This window comes from Patiria miniata, unplaced genomic scaffold (assembly GCF_015706575.1).
Source record: "Patiria miniata isolate m_02_andy unplaced genomic scaffold, ASM1570657v1 HiC_scaffold_18, whole genome shotgun sequence".
Lineage (NCBI taxonomy): Eukaryota > Metazoa > Echinodermata > Asteroidea > Valvatida > Asterinidae > Patiria > Patiria miniata.
The window spans coordinates 3803435-3831140 of NW_024037056.1; the positions used below are offsets into that span (position 1 = coordinate 3803435).

The 27706-nt window shown below is 41.5% G+C and overlaps 1 protein-coding gene across 1 annotated transcript; it reads left to right on the forward strand.

The window, feature by feature from the left end:
* Window positions 1-27174, forward strand: LOC119724267. Its single transcript, XM_038195241.1, has 2 exons — window positions 1-374; window positions 25986-27174. The coding sequence occupies exons 1-2, from the start codon at window positions 171-173 to the stop codon at window positions 26436-26438; spliced, it is 657 nt and encodes a 218-aa protein (XP_038051169.1). The 5' UTR covers window positions 1-170; the 3' UTR covers window positions 26439-27174.
* Window positions 27175-27706: the final 532 nt, after the last annotated feature.

Below are 27706 nucleotides of genomic sequence, written 5' to 3' on the forward strand. Positions count from 1 at the left end.
ACTTGACACGCCGTTTTGTCACTTGGTCCCGCTCTATTTCTCGCAGCGGTACGAGCCAGACTGAGCTTACTCAGCATTATCACCGGGACAAGAGCTGCCGAGTCCACGGGGCTGACGACGGGGATTTCCCTGGTTGGGTTTGTTGGTTTTTTGGTTTTGATTCGTGGTGAATGGTCCGAGTTATCCCGATGAAGTTGTACCCTCTTCTCGCCGTAGCGGTGTTGTTCGTCGCCGGTCCGTTCAGGATCATCGAGGCATACTCGCCCTTTGGCGGCTACCACCGAGCGCTGCTGGGCAATGTGTGGGTTCGAGCGTCGGACAACAGGGCCCGACCTGCATCGACGCCAGAGGAAGAAGCTAACGAACAGAGAATGGTAAGTCTGTCTGACTCTTCATATTATTTAGACAGAAAAAAAACCACCTTGTTCCTTAAACGCACAATTCTGTTGTTGATGCTGTTGGTCTCCAGTGTACACGGACTTTCACGCTAACAAGAGTATAGCTTCGGAGAATATATTGTGAAATGTTTACCACAATTTCACCTGAAAACGAAAATAACCATCGCCGGTTACTCTCTGTTCTTGCTCTGAAAATGGAATATTTTCCCAGTCCAGATCTTTATCCCGAAGTCTCTTTCACCTTGTGTTTCGTGTTGACGATGTGGGTTTTATCGAAGACGGGAAAATGGAGGTAGTTTGTTTCCTCCGTGCCTATGCAATTTTTAGTCTGTGTCAAACATAACAACTTTACAAAATTAGAAAAATTAACGATGTGTGTTTTTATTTGTGTTTTATTCCGGTATATATGTATTCATTTTTTTAAACCCTCAATAGTAAAGTTATTAATGTTTTTTTTTACGTTGATAACATCACAATGCACAAATCGCCGTTTGTTACAAAAGTGGCATTATACAGCAAATTATATTCGATCCGTATCAATTTTCCGTCAAATTTTATTCCATTCCTTTGGTAGTTACTTGCTGACAGGACAATTTCTTTCCGATATTCCGAATATAAATAAGCCACATTCTATAGAAGATTTCTAAAAGACCAAACGGAGTGTGATTAATAAAAACAAGAAAGGCGCCGCCGCTGTCTATTGAAATTCAACATTAAAGCAAAAAGTGAATTTATGCACATTATTTCCTCATGAATGTATTGTCTAAATGTCAGCCGTAGATTTCCATTGCAAAGGTATAAAAAAGGTCAGAATTGTACCTGAACCTGTCATGAAATATTGAAGCCTCTGTTGGCGAGCAAAAAATGCCCCGACAGAAGTGGTTTTCCAAATGACGGCTTAATTCCGGCTCCGGCTACAACATGTAGTCAAAGTGTAGACAGTGTTATTTGAGGTCGCAAACGAAACCAAGATTTGGAAAACGATTATGATTGATCCTTTCAACAATTTGACTCAGCTATAGGCGACAGTTTGTGGCATCAGGCTACCGGACGTCGTGGCTCCCCCACTGGTTAGCACTAATACCTAAAATAAATCAACAACATTTCGGGCGAATCGTGGCGCAGACAGAAGTTGTAATGTTTAATTGGGGAGAAAAACAAGATGATATATCACATGCGAAGAGGTAGTCTTACCTAAAAAGCCCAGAAAGGGGTGAGATCGCGCAGTAATGCCTGATGATTTATTGGAGATGCTGTCTTGATGTCTCCTAGAGTTAAATCAAAACTCAGAGGGCAATGGTGGACTCGTGCCTGTCTAGGATTAAGTGGCTTTCGTGTGTTGTACCTCAGCTAATTCGCATCTCTGTTTTACGTCCAGTAACAAATTGGATATTGGGAGGAGAGAGCTGTGAGTCTGTTTTGATCATGACGATGTTTGGTTTGCTTATTATAGAGCTGCGTTTGTTCCTGAATGTATCACATTTCACAGCATCATTAATTTTTGTCTTTTAATAAGGTCGTGTGTATTAAGCCTTTCGTGGATCACGACTGGGCTTGGTATAAGGGGAACTAGTCTCCATTTACATAGTATTGGTGTCGTCTTGTTATGAGTTTTCCGTAGATAATTATGTCGTGAAATCGGAGGAAACCAGGCAATTATGTGAACTTTGATTATTTGGTCAACATTGTTTATTTGGTAGATCGTGTACCAAAATAAAACCGAAAGACTGTTCCCTGACCTGAACGATCCCAGTAGAATGTTCAAGTGTACAGCACCAATAACAGTTGGTGTTGTCTCTTGGGGGCGGGTCGATAACGCCCTTTTTGGGGCGTTGCCGTCCATCATACATTATAGCTATTTTGTTGCATTGTAATGATTTGAATCTCATTTGAATGACTTTCATTAATCAAGGTGTGCAAGCTTCAAATTACTCTCATTAAATCCACTCGCTAAGTATAATGTTTCTGCAGCATCACTATGGCTTAATTCATCAGATAAGCCTAACACCCTTCTCGATATTCTGGCTAGTCTGTAGAGAGAAATACAACACCTCCAAGGCCTATCTGACCACAATCTTAGCATTTGTCGTACTTCACGAAAGAAAGTAAAACTAAGCAGATCCGAAATGTAGAAATGTAGAAGGTTAATAAAAAAAGATTATCACCTTGCGTCTGAATGTCGTCAAAAATGTCAGAATCCGGTCATTATGAATAATCTGGGAGGAAGGGCGCACTCAATAATTCAAGTCAAATTTTCTTCTTTATTCCCTGGATGTATTCAAGCAAGAAAAAAGGGTTCTTTAAGAGTCGCGTGGGTGCAAGCGTGCGTGGACATTTCTTGGACAGATTAAGACGTGTCTGTCTATACTGACTCGGTACACAGCCTAATGCGGACTGAGAGTGCCTTATTATTTTATTCCTCGTTGAGTGTCAGACGAGCGGAAAATTAATTCTTGAAATTAGATGTCTTGGAGTCGACTTGCAGTGTTTCGGTACCATGGCAATGAAACGGCATCTTGGGCATTTTCTTCTTCTTCAGATAGCAGTCAAGTAAACACCTGCTTAATGCTGCCCTTGATGACAAAAACGCATACCATTTTCTGTTCTTCCCCGTTGTCATCAGTAAGTCTTGTTGGAGTGTCCGTGTGACAAAATGTCGAAGTTTTTCGAGGTGATTTTTGCAATCGTTTTCTTTTGTAATTTTAGGTTAGAGAAAATTGCGGTCCTGCTTTTGCAATTTAGAGCATGCTCGAATGATGTTACTGACGACAAAGTCTGATATCATCAGACGAATGATTAAAAGTGATCATGCTTGACCTTTTAACTAGCCTAGTGAGTCTGACGAGCTTATATTCTACCTTTGCAACAAGCAAAAGTAATGTTCCAATCTACTTGTCTTTATAAACTCATCAAGCTCACCGAGACTCGTTCCAATACATTCTGTTTTTTAAAGCCAATTTCGTTTTTCGCGATTGAGCAATGTCATGTCGAGGCGTTCATCGTCTCAGCATCACCATCTCAGCAACACCATCTTCACGCTTCCCGCTTACGTCTTCAAGTTGTTTCTAATTTTGTATTAATTGCGTGAACAAAGATACTAACCTTTTGATAAATCAATCATTAAAGCACATGCCAGCCGTGAGATATAAATCTACTCCCACACTGGATAGAAGTATATTCCCTCATTTCGAATTTCTCAGGTTTTTTTTTCAATTTCAGTTACAAGTGTTTACAATCCGTTGCCAGCATTGACATGCTCCTCAAAGTACCCTCCCCAGACAGATTCACTGTCTCTCACTCGAGCAGCTCTAGTACGCCACTACACCAGGATACGACTTGCCTACTATCTCAATGACAGGTCGACGGCCATAATTACATATGAAGGAAATTGACTTTTCTCAACGGGTGAAGAGATACAAGCTATGGGGAACGGGTCGAAGTGCCGATGTTTTTAGGGTGAAACGGGGAGGATCGAATCTTAGAGCGAACGGTGGCAGGGTTGAGTAGGGCAAGCCAGGGAACATGATCCACAGCCCGTGAAGTGACGGTCACCATCTCGAAGCGACCCGCAGGATTGAGATGATGGTACGGTTGAATGTTAACAGGCTATAGGGTATCGTATTCCGGCGAGTGTATAGCATAGCATCCCCCTGTACGGCCTCGCTCAATAATTCAATTCAAGTCCCTCGCTTCGATTTAGAATAAAACACCGCGCCGGCGTGAAATCCTTCGCCTCGGTTCACAAAGATCTTCTTCTTTTTTTCTAGTCACATTTTGTTTTGCAGCTCGGGTGGAGCGAACCTTTGAAGAATGCTTTTTATTTTGTGTAAGTCGGCGACTGCTTTTTTGTCCGGCATTTTTTACTCGCATTCAGTCTACGAATCCATGACTATGATTGATTCTTTACTATCAATTAACAATGGAACAAGTGCATGATTGTCAAGAAAACCTCGGGTGAAAAGGTTGAGGTGTAAGTACTCTCTGACTTCCCACCCGGGTTGATATCCCCATAAATTGAATTCATTTGTAGGAATCGTGGGTTTTTTTGGTATTCACTGGATTTGCAGCTCTGAAATGTGTGACGACACGTTTTGTGTATAGATTCCTGTGGACTCCGCAAGACCCCACGAAAATAGGAACACGAGTGACGGTCCGGGAAAAAAGCCACTTGATAAAAACCATCCTCTTCATGACGATCAATGTCCGATAGGCTTTTACTGCGGAGAAATGTCATAAATTTACAATGACAACGCCTTGGTGTGAATTCAAAAAACTTCTAAAGGACTAAGCTATACGATGCATGATTCCACATCTTGACGGAGCATTAACAGAGGAGGTCGTCTCTTGTCCTATAGCACATTTCTTAGCACATTTCCCAAGAGGCAGTTGATCACCCGTTGTACGCGGCAGTTCAACGTTGTTCGGTGTCCTTTCTTGGCAAATAGAATTACAACTGATTTACGGCACGATTTGACAAGACTTAAAATGAAGTAATGGTAGAGCTGTCTCAGAGCCAAATTGTAAAGGAGTTGATTTTTTTTTGTACTCGGCAATTCTCACACTCATGAAAAAAAAATCTGAGTAACGATTCGACTCCCAGAGGGCCACGCCAAATACCTCTCACACCGAACCCGGGACAATCTGACAGCCAACTCATTAGAAGGCAGCCGTAAGCCGGAATAATCATTTCCCGCGAGCCACGAGGCTTTGTGCGGTGAAATCCCGCGAGATTTCCAAAACGTGGTCTTCAAAAGACCAGCCGTGTGAAACAGCGAATTTCGCGCCTTGAACAGTGACAAGTTCTGCCGATGTCATTAGTGGTTCGTATCGCGCCCAACAGGCACGTTAAGGTATATAAATTGGGTCTGATTAAAGAATATTTTAATACCAATCGTACCGGCGATGCTAACGTGTCATTATTTGGTTTTCTCAATGTATCTCACATATAATTGTCAGGGGACATCACGTAAGCGGCTCTGATTTAAAGTTTAATTGGATTCACATCTATTATTGAACGGATGTGTTGTAACTACCAGAACGGTTGAAACAAACTTTCGCGGCAAGATTTAAAACAAAAATCTTTTGCGGCCTGAGGCGTTCGCTGTTTTAAGCACAATGACCCGCGAGACGTCTTGTACGCACCCCTATCGCGCGCCCTCAACCACCGGTTTGCCTTGAGGTATGCACTCGAGAAATCACATACCTAAACCGACATGGAATACATTATACATGACAGGCCTTCTTACTGGCCTGCGAGCTTTCACATTAATCTTTTAAAGATGGCAGACATTCAGTTGTGAGATATGAAACTAGATTTTCATCAGTCACAATTATTATGTGAATTGGGTTGAGCGACATCGTTACTGGATGTGTAGGGCTATAATGTCATGTCCCCTTTTTAGGTGGTTGTGTAAATTAAATGGTGTTTTCTTTGTAGAATCTAAAACGGATAAAGTACCGGTACACCCGCTTCTGCATGTGGAACTGGGCTTATCATTGAATCGATAGTGTTGGAAATGCCACGGATGTATCTCTAACATCGTGACCAGGCTTGGCAAAATCCTGTCTTTGGTGTTGTTTTTTTGTACTGACAAGATGAATGTTTGATGATGGATTACATTGCGGATGTAGCGTAAGCTTTCACCCACAGCATATCACATGTCATGTGATGTAATATTTAACTCGGCAACGCGGGCGAAATGTCCAGTAGAATCACACAATCCATCCACATTCCCCATCAAAAGGCGAGCCATTCCAATTACGATAGCAAAATCATCAGCTCCGTCGCGGTTTATTTATGGTCAATGCCAGATTATGGCCAGCACTTTCGCGGGAGAAGATTTCTTGGCGCGATAATTTCTGTGACGACACCACCCGACGCGCGCGCGCCAGCGCGGCGAGCCTGTACTATATACGTATATCATCGGGTAGGTTCGATTGTATCTCAAAAGTCGAACTTCTTCAGCGCGCGGCGGATTTCAAGACACTCGAAATCATGCATTCTTTAAGGTATCCCCAGGAGTTATACGAACCAAGATAAGACTGGTCAAAAATAAAGACAGGAAACTCTTTGATCTTGCACCGTTGAAAGCTAACCGTGTCGGCATTTGCTTGTGTTGCTCTTTATAAAAATCTCGTTTAACCGATAGACGAGATTGAGTCAGATACGTGACTGCGATTGGCGGGCAACGTTTCCTGTTGGAAATGGGACATCTATACCTGGTTAAATATTCACCGATGAAGGAACACTTCAAATAACGTGATTTCCACCGTGAAATTTTATTCACATGCTTCTCATAACCTCTAAAACTACACAATTTGTCTCGGTGTGTGTAGACGATCGAGGACAACTTGAATTCCCGATCCAGTCAATGACCAAAATAAGAACGACATAGATTCGATTAGTGAAACTCGACCCTCAGAAGTACCTGCAGGAAAAACACACTGACAGAACCGCGTGGGCTAAACATTATTTTAACCTAGTTTACAAAAAGGTTGTCTTTAAACTGTGTTGAAAGTTATATCAAAGTTAACACCGACAGCAGAAAAGAAGAAGAGACAAATAAAGATTGGCTACAGGTTAACCGCAGGCTAAGTATCCCATTTGGTTCTTCATAATTTATTGATATGGAATGGAATACGTGGGTGCCAAGATTGCATGCCGATTTCATTATGACAGCGGCGGCGTCGTCTGAAATAACAGACAAGCCACAAGTTTGACGATGAAGCAAACTGAAAGCCGAAATGTCTCTAATTTGCCGATCTCTAAAAAGGCGTCATTCTGCATGATTCGTATACTTTTTTTTATTGGCGCAAATGTGATAATAAAATTAGCATTCTGGCTTTCTTGTTCATTTTATTCCGAGTAAAATGAGATTTGTTGGTACTGAGGCTACAATGGTTCCCGAAGCCACAACGACGGTGACTGCTCTATGTTCCTACACCCCTATGTTCCGACATCCCTATGTTCCGACAACCCGAACATAAGATTGTGTTACTCCCGATTAGGGTTAGGGATAGGAATATGTGCAGTCGGAACACGATGTATGAACGTAGGGGTGTCGGAACATAGGGGTGTCGGTACATTGGAGTGTCGGAACATAGGTGTGCCGGAACATAGGTGTGTAACCAAAACGACAATGAAGTGAATCTGAACTGTTGGTCTAATACCCCCTCCTTTTTTTAAATCTGAAACTGATTATCTGAAGTGGAGTCTAAAGCTGTAGGCATGATATTGCAATATCAACCTGAAAATGACAGAGTACAAACCCTCAGCAACATATATCACACCTTGATCGCCCCTTTAAACCAGCTGTTACCTTTTGGTCAAGTTACTAATCAGCCTAATGAACACCAGGCGGCAATATGATCAGTTGCCACTCTGCATGAAAAACAAATCCGATCATTGATTGAGTACCGAGTCGTATGCTGCACGAACTGCGAGATGCAGTTTTGGTTTATGATTTCAAACAACCTGTTTCACCCGACAGCGCCGTATACTGATTATTTATGGTTTATGGGTCCGTGACGGATTAATTCCCATTAATAAACCTTGGAGGTGGGGAAGGGGATCCCTGTTCACGAAGCTCTCAGTAAAACTGTAAAAGACTAATCTGCGGCCACACCATTATGGTGGATTGAAGAATGCAATTATTACGGACCGTGTTTTTGTTGGAAGCTTTGAGCTACGGCGCGGCGCTAAAACATCGCGAGTTGGTCAACAAATTAAAGGGACTCGGGTTGCCCACATGAAATGATAGAAGTTTCATTTTACCGACCACGATAAGTTTATTCACAATTTGCATTCACTAACAGCTTCTGCAATGCGTTGTAAACGAGATGTTGATTGTAGGCGTTTGATCTTTGGTATGAAGAAACGTGATGAAATCATAGAGCAAGGAACAGATAAATACGCGATAAGACGGATATGATCCCAAATAAGCACGGAGTTGGGACACTTGAACTAAATTGGCCAAATCAGTGAGTGATTAAACCAACGGGAATATACATAACCAATTCAAATTACAGGCATTATCGTTATATTATATTTTGATAACTAACCGATAATTTCCAGCGATAAGTTGTATTAGTTGCCATTTGGAATGATTAGATTTTTTTGTGGCCGTCAAATGAAAATTTTTGAAATGCTTGTGTTGCCTCGGTTGTCTAACACACTTTGGCGGCCTTGCGTCCGTGCCAGACATTAGCCACGCGATATAAGTCATGATTGATGTGAGTAGTGCTTCGTAATCTACCAAATGGAGGTATCTATTTTGCGCGCACGCACACCGTGCCTGACTGATTGCATGTGAACATTTGTGCTTCCTTCCTCCACCCAGGGAGGGGGTAAAGCATGATCAATCAACACTCATATCACATTCGTATCATTTGCGAGAGCTGTTGTGGCGAACAGGTCCTGAACATTAAAGCTCTGTAATAAACGCCACGGGGTCATATCAAAGGTCGTTTCAATTAATAACTGTGTGTAGTCTTCACAGATAAGCACTGTTATACGGTAAGATTTTTTTAGGGGGGGGGTGGGTGATTCAATACTTTTTGCAGCGGTGGCAATGTTGGATTTAAAAAAAGAAAGAATAAAAACCCTTTTTTCAGCAATTGTTTGACAAACTTGGAACAGTCAGCATTTTTACCTCTTTTTTCTAATTGGTAGAAAGATCCTACATTCTAACATCCAAACTTATTTGGTGTCTTGTAATTTTCAGATAAAACTTTTAAACTGTTGATATTTGAGTTGAGGGCGTTAACGTTGACACCAGTACTATCTTGCTATAGTCTCATAAGCGAGAGAGTTCTCCAAGGGTTATATAGTTCACTATTTGTGTGTTTATATGGAAGCCCAAACTGTATGTGCCGTTACGGAGGCACGCATGATCGATATCTCGATCGGTGTCTTTGTCATCACAGGACTGCGAGTAAATATCTTCAAAGCACATTACTGTATGTACTTAGATCCTAAATGACCGAATTAAAGCAGTAAGCATGTCTACCCGAATCGTTTTTTCAAATATTTGCCTCGTTGAATTCCCCCTTTTACAAATTCAGAGATCAAATTAAATTTAAAAGGCCTGCATCGGTCGGCGTACGGTCCGTACTTTTTTCCGCGTCTGTTTGGGTCCGCGTTTTCAGACCAGTTACCAAGACGACAGAGCGTTCGTTACATGTTTGCTCCTCTCTGTTTGAATTGTGGGATTGGCGAAATCTCAGCTCGGAATGTCCACTTTGCCGCATCAAAGGGCACACCACTCTGGGGTAATGTGAACAACCGTCTCCAGTGCACTTTGCACGCGTCCACGTCAATTCCGCGCCGCGTGATATTAAAGACGTACAAATAATCCACCGCCCGAGTGTGACACATCAACTGGGACCGAGCAAAGAAGAAATTCCAAGTGTTTCGATTGGAAATGCCACCGCGGATCGATGTAATTTGCACAGTTTGCGGCCGTTACACGTGTATCGAGTTGCCATAATTTCGAGCTGGATGCTGCCTATTTGACGCTCGGGGCATGTGCAGAGAGGCGTAGGGGTCATTCGAGATGTACCGACGTTATTCTTGGTAACACCTGTCCCCCGTATTGACGTATCCTGAAGTGGAATTACCATAAGGGTAACAGACAATTTTGGGGGTTAATAATCATTGGCTTTGGTTGAATCTCCACCGTGCCCAATAAATTCTTGCTGGTATTTCCATATTTCTCACGACCGTTTTTGGTTGACTAAACCCAGCGGTGCCCTCCAGTCAGTATACGAGAAGACAGTTTTTCCGATATTTATCGAGGCAAATGGGGCGAATATCACCCCTGGATTTAAAGGTACAACCACGGGAACAGTCTCAATGAAGACATTAGCCTATTTCGGCCAAATGATCATATTTCTTTATGGTAAAATGAGGGTACTTTTGGCTTATTGTCTAACCAACTAACACAATTGGCCAAATGAGTTAGCACAAAGCACAGGTTGTGGACTAAAAATCGCATAAAGTTAACAAACTCGGAAGAAGAATACCTACTAGGCAGGCTGCATCGAAATAAATGTCGGCTACACATTCTTTCTCTCTTATTATGATACTTGTGATTTAATTTCTTTGCTTTTTTTTCTGATTCAATCGACGAGCTCTTCTGTCGAATAGTTCAAAAAGTAATCGTGTTAAGATTGGCAGAGCATGATCGATTGGTTTGCGCGCCTATCACCGCGTCTCAACTTCAGCTATTGGAGCGTAAGTCGAAACGGAACATCTTGGAATAATTTTCCAGTCGGAATCTGTACGGCCCCGGGGCTTACGCGCGGCACAAGCAGGTCAACTCATGGTAATACGTAGGTTAAAGTTGTGGAGTCGTGAAAGATAAGGCACGCTACACTTTAATTTGGTGTTCAACTTCTGTTATAGGCCCTATGCCTTTTATCGTTATACATGTAGGCCTACTTTCATTTGACCATGAAGAAGAAATAAATGGTTCGAATCGAATTGTTTCGAATCAAACCTAAAGAAATGAAATGAGGAATGGTTGTTTCACCACCAAAATAAAATAATCATCAAATGTTTTTTAATTAACAGTCTATAAAACAACCATTCGCGCAAAACAAGCAAAAGTATAGGAACTATATAGAAAACTCGACACGCTACTTTAAAGGTAATAATTATACACCATTTGCAAACATAAACAATTTGTAAAAAACCTTACCTGACTGTTAGTGAATAATAGTCTCAAGCATTCTGTGAAATTATGGCACCCGGTGTGCTAGCATTTTCAAGAAAAGTGGAATTGTTGTACCAATTTCCAACGATGGTCGGCTGACCATCGTTGCAAAAACTGCCTTTTTGCGAATACTTCCCCCAGTTTACCAAATTTAGTTAGTCCACATTTTGTTTACAATTGGGTACACATCCATGAACTGGTGCAAGCCAGCTAGTCTGGTACCCTGACCTGACAATTCTTCTCCGCCTATAAATGACTCCGTTTCGTCTGAAGTAGAGCCAGGGAACAAGACTACAAGAACATCATTTTGTTCTTGCTTTTTGCAGCATCTATAATGAACACCAAACTTTTAAACAGGTCAGTGTAACAATATTTGCTATGAAACACTAATCCCCAAATCCATCCATTTCTGAAAATTACTACAAAAGCAAATGTTGTATAATTACCTGTAAACACACAGCGCGCGTGTAATTTCTTTCAATTCAATTCGTGAAACACTCGACAACGATTAACCCCAAAAGAATTGATGCGATTGCAATTCATAGGTTTTGTAACTAAATTCAAATGGAATTTCTGAAAATTACTACAAATTTAAAGCAAATGTTGTATGATTACCTGTAAACATACAGCGCGCGTGTAATTTCTTTCAATTCAATTCGCGAAACACTCTACAACGACTAACCCCAAAATAATTGATGCGATTTCAATTCATAGGTTTTGTAACTAAATTCAAATGGAATTCAAATAGAAACATGCTGCAGGATTTTAGTTCAACGGGATTTCATCTGCAAAACTTCAAAAGAATGGCTAGGGGCACAGTTGCTCTGCCAAGTAGAAGACTCGGACGTCATTAAACAACTAAATGGAATTGGAAATGTTAAGTTCTGTCCGAGGCGAAATCATTCGGTACACAAAATATTCATAGAGGTTTTCGAGAGGGGTTTTTGGCTGTGGTCAAATTTGTTTTGTCTTCAAACAACCGTCTGTAAAGATGTGTATAATAGAGTGGCCGGCAATTCCTATGAATGGAGTGTTTTCGCTTTCAATCGGTTAACGGACGGATGAGCTAAGCCATAGTGCCGCTGGGCATATTGAGCTCTTAATAAGAAAGCGTAGATCTCGCTCTGATGGGGATTTTTTGTTTGTTTTCACATGCGATGACATTTTATTAATCGTCGGATGATGAAGGCAATTCTAATGCTGTTCGCTCGACTGGCTTTGCCGGTCACACGCATGCGGGAGGGGGTGGCCTTGCCAACTAATTGATAACAATTTAAGACCTTTTGGAGCGGTAGACTCCCTTTTATAATACTGTATAGCACAATTTGCCTTTGTAAAGCATTGAATGGTTCTGCTTTTCAAAACGTCGATATGTTGTTGCAACGCTTGTAGACATCTCTTTAGTAACAACATTTTAGAGATAATATCTCTAAAGTCCCTCAAATTTAAAATTCTAATCCAAATCCGTTGTATTTCGTTACTTTCCTTACGTTTGTGTTCACTCAGTACTTCTCCAAACTTTAGACAGGAGGCATGATGTTGACTTGGTTTTTTTTTCAGAAAAGGTGGCGTACTACTTTTTTTTGTCCGTAAATTATTTGAAAGCGGCAGGCATCCTATTTGTGCCGGGGCGCTAGTAAAGTGCTGGCGTTCTCAATTTTTAAAAAATGGCAATATCTCGCTAGGGATTTTTTTCAAAAACTGTTTTACTTAAAATGAAATCGACTTCATTTGTTGTGGAATTCCAATTAAGCTGGCAAATACGAGACAATTTATTCATAAAGTCATCAATAATAGAAAAAACGGGAAAAGATTGGTAACACACCACATGCATGTGGAATGGATGTGGAATATAGTGACGCATTTAAAATTTAATGTCAGATTTTGACGTGGCCGAAGGGAATGTCTTAATAATAAAACAGACTGAACGAGAAGCTGTGACGTCATTACGCGCGTCTAGTAATTCCACTGTGGGTGTATGGATTTACGTTCTATAACTAAGGAATACATAATTTTCGTCGCGGCGAAATCGGTGCAATTTCGCCTAATAATGTGCAAGAAAGAATAGTAAAGTTTGAAAAGAATGTAGTCAACGTTCACTTGCATCTCTTAATTCGTCATCTTCTTTTGCAGGCGTTAAACGCCTGCAAAAGAAGATGACGAATTAAGAGATGCAAGTGAAATTTACAGAACAATGGAAAATGGTTGCTCATATTAAAATAATATATAAAATTGCTCATATCCTGGAGTGCCGCTCGACAAGCTGGAACATTGCCAAATCGATTGGAAAGAAAATAAAATGTTCAAAAATACGTCTCGGCTACATATCGCAGCTATACTCAGAGATAACGTGGGTGAGACGTGGATACACTTCCAGGCAATTATGAAAACCAATTTTGAAGATAAAAATCTTGAACATGTCTCCGGATGAGGGACAGTGAAAACAGCCTTGCGCATCTCTGGGAATCGAATGGCAGATTTCAAGTATCATTGAAAAATAGGCCGAGGAAGCAGGACAAACAAACCCAGCGCACTTGGCTTGACTGACGACATTCTGTGGATAAAAAGAAATCCTAACATGAATAAAGATGGAATCGTAATCTAGATTTTGAAAGGATAATTCAAGAGTGATTGCCCTTGGGCGATACAATCTTCAATCTATTTCAAAATGTTGGAGGTAACCCTGACGGCGATTTCTACGCCTGTGTATTATGAGGTCAATAAAAGAATCATTACATCGATGGGTTTAATGGATGAAGTGACGTTAATTGTGTTGTTTGCAACCGCGTTCCAGCTGCATTAATATTGCACACACCGAGCCAAGATTCTCTCCATCAATAACAGCTGACAAGTTCGCAGGGAGCGTTAAGATTCGCACATGACGTCAGGTTTTAGTAGTCCCCTCCCGATCCGCGCGCACTGGCTGTTCCAACAAGCGGCCATTTACGAGTATGTTGTACAAGTTTGCTCTCGACGATAAAGACTCCAAGAGTCCACCGTTATCCAAGGGCACCGGGCCGCCTGATGGATGGATACCGGTCAAACGGCTCCCGAGCCCCGCCAGCACAAGTGGTCTTTCTACGCTTTGTTTGCTCTTTTAGCTAGCGTGGCGCGCGCGCCGCATTTCAGCTATTAGCGCGTCAAGAGGTTCCACTACAAAAGGCTTTTAAGAAATTGATAAGAAACAGAGTGGGCAAGGGAGGCAAAAAGAAAAGCTAGAAGAAAGATGGGTGACGTCCTAGGACGCTGTTCAGCGGTTGAGCTATCTCGATAAACTAGAGCGCGGGACCGGGGAAACGTTTATATTTGGTATGCGAAAATGCGGTTGCTCAATCATGGAGGTGCTTTCAGTTGCACTAAAGTGTCGTGACAAGAAAAACAGACTGACGATCTTTTTAGTTGCAGGCAAGGAAACTGACAATTGAGTCCAACTGAAGACGACTTCCGTGAAGGGATAATAAACCTAGATCCCATTTGGGGGGGGGGGGGTGCGGGGTTCCTACCCCTTGGAGACCATTCGGAATTGCACAATACTGCAAAAATCTGTACATCGTGAACGTTGCAAATAGTTTCCCATATGCCGACCCCTAAAAAAAAGGACAGAAATGTTGATCAAATTTTCAGGAAAGGACCTGAGTTTGTTTTAGTTCCCTGAACACAAATGTTGATCAAAAGTTCAGTATTCACCTGCTTACAGGTTATCTAAGACGCTCACACGCTTAAGAGAAACCATCTTTGGTACCCTTTGGCGTATTTCACAGCTTCCATGTGCAAACTCTATCTTGCGCACTCAATCGGCATCGTTGCGTCAATATTTCAAGGAAATTTCGACACAAACTTGCGCGGACAGGCGGTGCAGTCACTGTGTAGACCTCTGAACAAAAGATGTCCGCGCAGTGCAGGTATAGTGAAGACGGTGTGTACACTTGCTCACGTCCACACTATAGTCCCCCCCCCCCCCCTCTCTGGAAAACAAGTTTAGAGGCATTTTTGGGTAAGGGTTATCCGTCGCAAAATGAAGAGGAGCACTCAAGGAAATCATAATAAAAAATGTTTGGGTTGAAAGAGTGTTCACAGTGGAAGTAAAATGAGTTTCTTAACTACGCGAAAACAAAGGAATGTCCACACTTGGTATGTAAGGTAAACATGAGTGTTCCTTCCGTGACGTTTGGGGTGCCATGCAACTTGGCAAACTTTGTCGTGGTTTAGTCCGCATGGATTCAAAGTTGTCTGAGAATTCATTATAGTTGACGCACTACCAAGTAACTGAGAGTCCAAAGCAAGGTATGATGTTGGCAATGTATTAATCGCTGCAAGACCCGAGACAATTCCTGTCAATAAAACCACAGAGAGTTCGAAATGAATCTCAGGTAGCCTATTAAAGCCCGAATCATTGAAAGGATTAGCATCATTGCTGACGGGGAAGGAAACAAGTATTACGAAGGACATCCCTGTGAAACTGAAGACCAAGATGCCAACTTCGTGATGTTGGATTTACGAGCTTCAAAGGTTATGTTACTGTCTCCCATGCTGAAATGTTGTAATATCAACGCATTCATCCTACGGGCGACATTTGCATGGCAGTCTTGAGGATTGGGGGTATCCGTGAGAATCGATTAAAATAACCGATTATTCGAGGATGAGGAGTGTTAACCGAATTGTCAAGACTCTCGGTTATCCCACGTGCATCACATCATGTCTTGAAGAAATGAAAACAAAATGCTTCCGCTATCCGGACTAATCGATCAGACTTTATCGTTTAATTTAGTGGCTCTGGTCTCTGCACTCGAATGTGAAAAGATGCCGGTGAATGAATGTGCATAATTTGGAGTTGGAATTTGTTTAAGGTGGCATGGGAGGCTGGTGGAAGGTTTTGGTAAGGTGTCCACTGAGACGGGACGAGCTTCCTCGTGTTTACGTCAAAGTAATTTTTGCTTATAGAATTTGAAACGAACGGCCATGAACTGACGTTTTGTCAGCGTGTTTTACCAGAAGATCCGGTAGCCCATCCGGTAGATCCGGTAGATCCGGTAGCCAGCTTAAAAAGGAATGGCATCAAAGACTGTGGGCGTTCTGCGCGAATTTAACGCCTTATCCTGACAATTTTCCTTTTAAAAGCTTGGGAAAAAGGTTCCTTAAGACCACTGACGGGATGGTAACTGCGATCGAGCTATCGACCCGTTTATGTTCACTGTTTTGGCGTTTTGCAGACATCGCCTGTGAAAGTTAATAGATTCTCATCCATTCAGTATCAGTGCGTCTATAGGAAGAATAAGTCAGACACGATACGGATTTGGAGAGAAACATCGTGAAGGCACAGTAGAAGAGAAAGACTAAGTCTTTCATAAGATTATATGTCCTCCCTAGCTCACCGTTCATCCTGTATGTCGCTTTGAACTCAACCTATCCAACACAAAAGGATGTTATCTCCAATGACTAAATCCACATTTCATTGTACTGCCTCCAAGTACAGGTATACATCCTCGTATAGCCAACCGACACATACACAACAAAATGATTGTTATGGAGCGCAAAAGATAACTTTCACTGCCCCTGGCGGTCTAACCTAAACAGAAAGGCGATTTGACATGCGATATGAAAAGGGGACAAGTAAAAAATACCTGACATGCATCCCTATTGGACATACTAACTAGGCTTTATCCAAGGACCTTAGATATACACACTATAAGGATTATATTTCAGCAAATAATGCCTAGATCATTATACGCCGTGACATCGTTGCGATACACAGCGTGGTCATCTCTCGGATCGCCTGGCCGGATTGTGTTTCCGACACGCTCCGAATACCAATGCCTTATGCGACCTTTTCTCCAATCTCGCCGAGATCGATCGGCGCTGTTGGAAGTCAGGGCTAATTTACGGCTCTGTTTCCTCCGCACACCTGTTTTCTTTTGTGTATGTGTTCTAGCCCTTCATGTCAAGTGCAGAATTCAGTAATAAAATTAATGCTGTTATTAACTGCGTAAATAAATGGCTCGGTGGCCTATCACCTCATTACATTATGAACCACTTACACTCCTTTTGATACTTTATCCTTTGGAAAAAGTTCTGATTTTCTTTCTCTTTTTTTGTTCACTTGTAATGAACCCAAATGGAGTGAGATATTTTTGTCAAAACTGTTTTGAGAGAAAGATATCATTTCATGTCTGTGGTTGTACGATCTATACCAAAATAAAAAAGTAAAGAAGAGCCTGAATCGTTTTTACAAAAAGAGGCATTATATACAGGATTATTTTTTTACTGAGAGGGTCATGATCGCCTATAACCATACGTTATTATATTTGCATTGAGGCCTCGCACCCTTCTAAAGTCCATTTCAAAGTGTGTCGAATGGGGACAATAGATGACGGGAAAAGGAACTGTGTTATCGGCTTAAATCCTCCTCCCATCTCCCCCAACTCACCGGGTAGGCTGTGATATTTACCTAGGGGCTGCTAGCTCGTTCTGCCCCTTGCGCTATTTACCCACCTCCCGCTAGTTTGTGTTACAGTTTCATGTTGATCGTTCACTCTATATCTACACCGGTCCTGCTACTCAGATATGGAATCACTTAGGGTACGATCAGGGGGCCCCTGGGCACGACGGCTTCGGTTTCCCCAGTCCTATCATTGTGATATTTTCTGGAATAACACTGCCTTCGCTCAACGTACAATAGGGGACATTTAGCGAGAGGGTGTCGGGGAACGTGAATTGAAACGATAAGGAGATATACAACTGGGCTTGTAGCAAGCACGCGAGTGACATTATGTGTGTTGACTTTAGGCGTTGAGAGAACAAAAATAACATACGGTTGGAATGAGATGTTGATCTGGTGCAGGTATCGCACCGATCCGTGCGTGGGCGACACCAATTTGGTACCTCTGATCTACTCTTTACGTATAAACTAGTTTCCTACAAAAACCCAGCCGTGAGTGAATACATTACGTAAAGATCCAGTCGTTTTTTAACCCAACAATGGAAAATTCATTGAAATTGAATAGATTTCTACGCAATTCGACAGTTCTCAACTTATGGAAATCTTGCAGTTGCTTTGAATATAAAGTACGGATACACTGTATAGACAAAGCAGTCATGTCACTCATGACGTTGGATGAACTACGATAAGCCGGCTTAATATAGTTAAAATAAACGTTTAGGGGAAACCATTGGGACGTATTGGATATCATCAACTTAGTTGCTTAAGGGGTCATCTTCTATTTCACAATGTCGTGACACAGTGAAAGCCTTCCGAATAAAATGTCTTCGGGATTATAGCAATTTGATTTGGTCCATCTTTTGTATCCAAACACATTTTGACATTATCATTCGATTCGAGGTGGATCTTCGTTTCTGGAGAGGGGGTAGCCTAGTCAGAGTACATACTGTACAATATAACACAAAACAGTAACAAATGGCAAGACAATTTGTGAAGATATTTTGTAGTCGTGTTAAGGTCATTTCTGTATCAACTATAACGCCACAATCAAGATTTCACCCGTTTGAGGGATTTGTGCTGATTTTTATCTTGCTGTGTGGGTCCATTGACCTTTCAGTATGCATGAGAAGGATTGCACACGAGTTGACACGGGAGCTCAAGCGAGCTCGACACTACAGGCTCATGTGTTGGTTCTATATAGTCCCACCTTCTCAAGCAATTGTTTTTTTTTTCGCCCTCGCGTTCTTCATCTTCTTCACATTCAGGCAATTTAAGGAGTGCGCGTCTCCCTATAGGATACGCTTACACTAGTCGGTCAATGCCGGCATGATATCGTTTGGTAATGAACTCGCGCCGTTTGGGAGAGCGATTGACTTAGAAGTTTACGATTACACGCGTTTAGACGTTAGGGAGACAACGGGCCGCTTTCATTTGCATCCGATGAATACTGACGTGACCAGCTAATATATTTGATCTTAAGGTACTCTTTTTATTATCTTTAATGATATTCATTGCTGTTATTTTATATCTTACTAATTTAACGCTTCGATGGACTTGATCAGCGGCAGTCCACTGGAGATTGTCAATGACTTGTTTGTTAAGTAAACTTTTCGCATAATGTGAGATCTTAATTTTTCCATCAATTAATTTTGATTTGAAAACCCCAATTTAAACGAGCACGCCGCACTTGATCGCGATATTAAAATACAATCAGCCGTGTGCGTACAGCCAAACTCTGAAGAAAGTGATTTCTTGCTTTGATCATATTTTGAATGAACGACAGCGAAATAACCGTAAGACGTCAATGTATATTTTGAGCGTTATTAAAAAAAGTCATACATTTTCTTCTTTTAACCGAAAATTGTACAATCCACTTGTTTTCTTTAACAGAGGAAAACGTAGGGATATTTTGTAGACAAACAAATGAAATTCGACACCTTTCTTGACGTAAAAGTCGGGTAACTCATGGCCCAAATGGACGTTTAAGGGAAGGGGCTGAATTTTCTATACCAAACTTTTGACATGAAGACGAAAAGAGAAGAGTGCTGGAAACGTGATAAAAATCCTTTGCAATTCTTTGTTCCTTCTTTCTAATACCGTTGCATAAGTTTCTATTTTACCTTTGATCGTATTCCTTGTGGTTCATGGCGTCACATTAAGATCCGGCATTGTTACTTGAGATCTTGATGGTGATCATAATTAGGCCTCAGATGTTGTTTGCCAAACATTGCGGGCCGCGTATCCGATTTGGTAGCCAATTAACGAGTGCAACGAAGGACGACCGGAGACATGTACAGGATGGGATCACCCATTAGTGACCTCGTCAATGACACCCGGTAGTGCAAACACGTCTAATGAGGCGTGCCGATTCGAGGTATAGGCCTGGGAAATACCAATTAACAAAACAAAAAAGAACCACTTCGTAAAGTTTAGAAATGGACTTTAGTTTACTCCCAACGCCGTACTAAACAATTGACGAGTTTCAGACTGATGTACCAGTTTTCTAGCTTTGTACCTCGTGCGCTTTTTAATCGTGCGGTAGATCTTATAAGCTGTAGCCAACGTGTGGGATTGTTCTGCTGAAATGTTTCGTTCAAAAACTATTGAGGGCGCCCTTACCCTCCTCCTTTGTGTTTTCAAAGTTGAAATCGACCAGGTGCTGCATTGACGTTTGTTTTGCGTATAAAAGAGATCTAAGTCTGAAAAAGTCGAGTAACTTCACACAATCATGTTAAACATTGTGTCGGAAGTTACTTTTCCCGAAAAGTGACGAAGGAAATATTATATTCACTAGTCTCTTACCGAGCGTGGGTTGGTTTGATACCTGAGGCAGGTGCGACCACTTGTTGACATTGAGCCGCGCGCCATGCTATCTGCCCGTGTACTTTTCACGGCTCTACTATTTTCATTGCTCTCAGTGACTATTGACCCGCGGGCAATATAACAACGTATACCCCGTTATGGTGCATTGCGGGCGGGTAATGTGCACACTTCATTAAAACGTGGTGGGAAGTGGCATGCACTGTCCATAAATTCAATTTTAATAATGCTGAAAGTGAATGATTCAATATTCCACTGGGGCTAATAATCAATTCTTGGTATATAGGACGAATTTGCCAGCTAATCTCAGTTGGTTTTACGATATTTAAAGTTAAAGAATAGTAAAACAATTTGTATCAGCGTTATGATGTCAAACTTGTTAATTTATGAGAGAGTGGTTTTATTTAACTCGGCGCAGACGTCGAGCACAAACATTATGGGGAAAAACAAAATTTCAAACAGGCTTTGTGCTCCAGATTTCGTGCTCCATATGAAAAACGAACCCTGGTCAGTTTAATGTGCCGATCAACAGACGAGATACGATGGTGTTTGTCACCAACTATAATGACGAGTTGTTTTATATTTCAAGCAGTCTTCCCGTCTCTTATCCAATAATCTTGGAGGAGGGATAACTTTCCCTGCAGCTTGTCTTGCGATATTGGAACAATATTCCATGCGCAAAGCCTTTATCTATTGCACCCCATCTCCAATGATTTTCACTTCAAAACGCCACAGACGGCTGGTTCATGTATGCTTCAAATTTGAGTGAAGAACTGTAATAAAATTTATATTTAGATTGTTTTTGGTTGTGTCCTGAGGAAGTATATTGGTTATAAAGGGTTAAAAGACATTGCAATTTATTACCAAATAACGGTACGGAAGTTATTCGTAAACAGCTGAAGAGGCGCATATCAATTTATGAAACAGCCGTCAACAGACGAAGGCGTGAAAAGATATCGAAGTTGTTCCTCTCGCGAAAGAGGTAAAAAAATCATCATCATCTTCAACAGGTAGGATTAGGCGTGCACCATCGATTTCGGCGAATGGTGCACTGAGTAATAACGCCATTAACGGTGGGTGATCTCTCGCGTTTCAAATTTGATCAAGATGGGGATCAGGGTATACGTGCGCGCTGGAAAGACGCGCCTGAGGCGACGGTACAGAATTGGCGGTGCAAAAACGAGGCCTAGCGTGGGGGATCGGGACTGTAAGTTATGCTTCAGACAGGAACTCCCAGTTTTCCTTTATCGAGGATGATATCGTTTCTGTCGTCGTTTTTTTTCTTCAAGGAAACTTCAAAATTGGGGCGAGAATTATAGGATCTCGAAGATTGATCTATTTTTAATGGCTTCCCGTGATGTTGGGAAATTCACAAATGTTTCCATGAGTTAACATTTTTGTCATCAATTTATGGGGAGAATTTGGTTAAAAAATCTCCGACTCGATGAAGGTCTTTGTTAAGAAATCAAATATGCCGTGTAACAGCTATATTTATTTTTTAAAAAACCAAGACGAAAACTATATTTCATTGATAAAGTAATATTATTGATTCCACGTGCAACATCTTACGGCTTTTGATTATTTTTTTTATCATTTTTTTTTTAGAGTGTTGTGGTCTGCGAAGGTCGCTTTCTTAAAGGTAGAGTCCATCATTTGCAGCCATCCGAAAAGTAACTGGCGTAATTATTGTTGAAAAACTAACTTGGTTGAAAGATAGTAAGGAGACTAAACTCCCTGTGAAATTATTCTTTCTGGGAAGCTGTCATTTTGAAGTAATCAACGAAAGAAGGCATTTCCAACGGTGATTCTTAAGAAGCACCGTAGGAAAATTTAAATTAGTAGTTCGTTTTGTTATTCAGCGCAGCGCGCACAAGTATTCGAACGACGCACACGCGCGCGCGGTTGTTATAATTCGTCGGATCAGTGCGCGACGTCGCGTATAGTTGCAATTCAAAACAATTCAAAAACATGATTCAGCAACTTTTGATTTGAAATTGAGATCTTAGAATGCTGTTTTTCTCAGAATGTACAGCTGAAGCTTAGCTGAAACTTCATCAGGTTAGTTGCTCAGTATCCTTCATTAGATTTTGAACTTTTTTGTTGCTTCAAACGAACAAAATGCACAAATTACAAATGATGGACTCTACCTTTAAGATACCGGCTAGTTGATACAAAGTTTACTTATAGGTAAAATTAATGTTTTTAGCACTTTGTCGATGAAAATGGTAAACATTTTCAATCCACTGCAGCATAGCGGAGACATTATTCAAGTATGAGAAATGCGATTATTTTAAAAGTGACCCTCGAGACAGTCAAATTGAAAACTTCTTTCTCCGTCTTAATTCACCACGCCATCAACACACAAGACGAGATGCAACTTGGCAGTCAGTTTGCAGTGAACCGTGATTCCAGTTTGTCTTGTGTCTGTCTTTGCTCGCCGAGTGGCGATTCCATTAGGAGGGGAATAATCTCCTCTCTCACCAGGCCCTGAGGGTGTGATCTCCCGGTTTCCTGCCTCGACAGAGAGAGGGAGAGCCTTGATTCCTTACTGATGTGACTGGCCGTGCGTCTCAAGAAGTCATCAGCCGGGTGAGAGCCAGGCAGGCAGGCGGGAGGGGCGGGAAGGAGGTGTGGGCAGAGGGAGCGATATTAGACAAGGAGGTTCCGGTTGATGGAGAATAAGTAGAATCTGAATTTCACCGGAGGATATGGAAAAATGGTCTGGTCAGGGTTTATAATATAAACCGTTTCAAGAGTTATTGGCTGCCGTCTCAAGAGCTGGACAAAGCCACTTCACCGTCTGTGTTTTTCTTGTTTTTGTTTGTTTGTTGTTTTTACTTTGGACAGTATTGATCAAATATAAAAATAGAAAGTACTCAGAGAGCACAAACCTTCGCCAAGGTTAAACAATTCCCCGCCATATTGTCAGTAAACCCAAAAGAAATACTCGCATAACAGATGAAGAATCCTTTAGAAACAAATCCAGGATCCAGACCCAGATCCGGATCACTTCCAAAATCTAATCAATTTTTACTTTCAAGGACCACTCCTTATTTTTTTTTCATGCAAATCCGTCGATAACTTTTGGAGTTATCTTGCTTACAGACAAACCAACCAACCAACAAGCTAAGCAAATCAGTTGCAACATAACCTCCTTGACGGCAGTAACGAGGTGTACGGCTTAGCTTACAGTTCTGGTAACTGAAGGCAACTACCACTTTGCAGAATTATTATGTTTAAAACATTTGTGAGCAACGGTGATTTTTTTGCTCATAGAAAGTAAAATATCCTGGGTGAAATGCAATTGTTTTTAACACGAGTTTTGCGGAGTAATGTTGTCATCAGTGCAGAAGTTTGTTGAAATTTTTCGTTGACGTTGAGAGTAAAGTCCGGTGTAGTGTCCAACAAGTTTAGATAACGTGAAAGTACTTTTTGAGACAAATAAACAAAGATGCAACTAGCTTCGGGAAATGAAACGATTGAAAGTATATTAATTCGGTTTAATGGCTATTTTCTACGGGGGAAACTTGGAATTTAATTATCAAAACTTGTAGCCCACAAACAGTATAGCTGTGAATTACGTTTTGACGTCATCGCCGTTTACACAAAACCTTAAAATTGGCTTCTAATCACTGGTTAAGACCACAAGTTGAAGAGGATTGAGTTAATTTGGGCATTATAAAGAGCAAGCATTTGCACGAAACGTATGCGAAAACAACTGTTTAATTTCCTCTAAAACAGGAAATTTTGATACCGCCTTGCGTTAATTAAGACACCTTTTGCTCTTAGAAGGAAGACGATAATATTTTTTTCTGCTTTAGTCACGCAACCACTCGGATTTTTTTTAAAGGAGGAACGCGCTTGCCCAAATAACGTAATAAAGAATTTTTAAAATTATTGTAACATTATGTCATGTAGATGCTGAAACATAAAAAAGAATGGCTTGAAGTTTGCAGCGATATTTCATTTGATCTTTTCAATAACGTAGAAGATGTATTGGTATTGGGTGCTGCGTGAACGTATTACTCTATAAGCAGCAGAAAAATAAAATTATCGAATGATCTCCCGGGAGCATTTAGTCAATGCACGGAGAAGGCGGCTGGCATTTGTGTGCTGTTCAGGGCGATTAGTTGATAGGATTGTGTCTTTCACTAGCTAAAAGGATCTGCCTCCTTCCTCAGTGCACGAAGTAATGAAGTGTTCATGAACGTTCGTTGAAAAGGTAGGCGGCTATTTTGGTGTCATCAGAGTTCGTTAATAAGCAATCTGCCATTGTCTCGGGGCCATATCCGGCAGAGAAACATACAAAAGAAAAATTCAATAATTGGGAATTTTTTTGATGTATATGTGGGATGACACACGGAACTACGGTTTGTGATGAATAGTATTTAATAATCACCTCGTTGCAAGTGAATGAACGAAGTGACTAACGAGCGGATTTTTTTTTACAGGAAAGGCGACAATTTTTAAGGACTGTACAGTCCACTCGATTCACTCGTCCTTGCTTTATTAAATCTTCACGCGCCAGTGATAAAAAGTTAGGTGTTTTTTTTTTTTTTTGCATTTTCTCGCCGAATCATGACAGAAAATGGAAATATCTGTCTTAATTGGAGGCTAGTATAGTAGTGGGCTGTGTGGAATTATCACTTTTGACATGTCGCTTGTTTTTTTCTTTTTTTATCATACTCAAAATTTTAAAAGGTCGGGGTCGAGGTTGATGTGATATTGCAATAATGATTTTAGGGTCAAATTACAGAAATTGTTGTCAGAAACGATGGTATATATACACTGCATATGTGTCTGGAGGGGCAGTGGAGGTCAATTTTGTCGAGAATTTAATTGTCGAATCTATACTCTCTAGGGAGAGAGCGAGATTGTAGGCCACCATGTCATTTTTCTAAAGGGATTGCTGGCTACGTGAAAACATATTCTACAGTTAACTGTGCTTGTCCGGTGAAATGTTCAAACTTTGTGAAATGTGTACGGAAAATAAGATTCAGTACTTAACTGCAAGATGTGTAGCAAGTAATTTTGCTTGATCGCATCTCGCGTTGCCGTTGATGGCCTAACTTTATGGACTATTTTCTACTGGCGTGTTTTTATTCATGTTCTTTCCCGCGTGTTTTTATTCAATTTTTCCCCCATGTTTTTATTGAATTTAGGATATCGGTTGCACGAAATGTGAAACGGTGTAGCCGTTGTGCGCGCGCGGCAAGTGAAGTAAGAAAAAGTTGTAAAACATGCATCCTAAATACATATAGGACACTAAAGTAATGGGAGACTTTTGAGACGATTGGTGGCAGCAAACATACCGGTCCTTTTAAATTGTTTACGTCATGTGAACATGCGCACATTAGCTGAAAATGACGTAAACAACTTAAAAAGGGCTGTTGTGTTTGCTGCCACCAAGCGTCCTAAAAGTCTCCCGTTATAGGCGTACTGCGCGTTGCACGCGCTAGAGCCGATGTACGCGCGCGCACTTCCCTTAACCAACTACTCTTTTTGAGCAGGCTAAACAGCGCCATCTGGTGTTTGTGCATGGGGTCCACAGCTCTATGGGATTTTGTTTACTTTGAGTGTTTATTCACTGTTTTTATTCGTTCTTTTGTTTTTCAGACGGGTGCCAAGCGACCCGCCGGTTCGCCCGTGTTTCACTCGGCTCTGACGTACGGCAAGCGAGCCGACGAAGCAGACACTGATGCCGCAGTAGAGCGAAGAGCTTTCCATTCCGCCTTACCCTTCGGCAAGAGAACAGCCATGGACAGACGGGGACTGCACAGCGCCCTCCCCTTCGGTAAACGCGACGACGAAGAGGCCGAGCAGGACGCCTTGATGGAGAGGAGGGGTTTCAACTCGGCCCTGATGTTCGGCAAACGGATACACACCGCCTTGCCGTTCGGCAAGCGGGGTTACCACAGCGCTTTGCCGTTCGGGAAGCGTTCGGACGAGGAGGAAGGCACTGCGATGGAGCGGAGAGGCTACCACACCGGCCTGCCGTTCGGCAAGCGAGACGACGGGACCGACGCAGCGGTCAGTGAGATATTAAGTCAACTACGGAGTGAAGATTAAGGGGGAAAAACTGACACTTTAAAAAAAGGACGTTATAATTACTAGCTACAATACACAAAATGATCAATGTGCAATGGTGACTCTTGCTTTGGGTTTTACATTCGTTTCATCTGCGAAACCGAACGCGTTCGTGTGTCTTTCAAACCGAGAAAGATCATTGTGACACTAATTATGGACAACCAAATATTTCCTTTTTTTCTTTAAGTATACGGTCTCAATTTGATGTAGGTTTAGTTTTTGTTTGGGTGTTCATACCATTTCATGACTTCGTGTTTGGTTTAATGTCTGGGTTCTGGCAATTGAAAATGGGATTAAATTAATCAAGGTAAAATTAATGATAATAGTGCCTGCTAAAAACAAACGCTGATTAATGTAGTTGTGAAATGACAAATATTGATAGCTTTTCGTGCACCGTCTGATTTTTCGCACTGTGAACACACTGAACAAAATGTCAGCTCTGCACCTAATAGATGATATCGAAAGTAAGAAACAGACAATATTTAGCTTAATTACATATTTCTTTTGAATTAACAGGACACTGCCATTAACCTAAATTTAATCTTTTATGAGTGATATTACGTTACCATTTTTTTTTTTTTTTTACAAGTTTTAACCTGAACTAATCAGTGTGAAACACAGTAGCACGTAAAACCACCCGCCCCAACGGCTGTTAGATGCATTCAGTGGCGTAAATCCGTGTTGGCGAGGGGGGGGGGGGGGACAAGGGCGGATCCAGAACACAATTTTTTTGGGGGGGGGCCAAAAATCCCCCCCCTCAAAAAAATGCTGATTCCAAAATGTACGGCGTGGGGTTCGGAGCCCGATTAAGGGCCCCGGAAAATCTTTGGTTTCTAGATGCTCTGTGGTGCAGTCTGAGACAATTTTTGGCCACTTTAACCTATTTTTTTTAGCAGTGGCTTTTCTTTTGCCACGTGAATTTTTTTGATCCGCCGTTGATGGGTGATGACCCAAAGTCCTAAAATTGCCCGGCCGTGGAAGTTCGAAAAGCTGGGGGATGGGGGAGGGGGGCTGGACAACACGTGACACTACAGGGTATAGTACTGTTTATGCTACAATTGTACATCTTATGCAAGCTGTTCGTTTACGTCCCGTAACCTTTCCGCAAAATGACGCATATAAAGCTTTTATATACTGCTCTCCGATTTCCTGAACTATGTAATACCTTTAGACTATCGGAAAGTAACAAGATAACCTTATTATCGTCATTTCTTTGTTTCTCATCAAGCAAATCTGGGGATGATCCGATG

Excerpts from the sequence above, each read along its gene's own strand:
- LOC119724267 (XM_038195241.1), top strand. The coding sequence starts at position 171 with ATGGTCCGAGTTATCCCGATGAAGTTGTACCCTCTTCTCGCCGTAGCG. Across the intron at positions 375-25,985 it reads AAGCTAACGAACAGAGAATG|ACGGGTGCCAAGCGACCCGC; the intron begins GTAAGTCTGTCT and ends TTTGTTTTTCAG.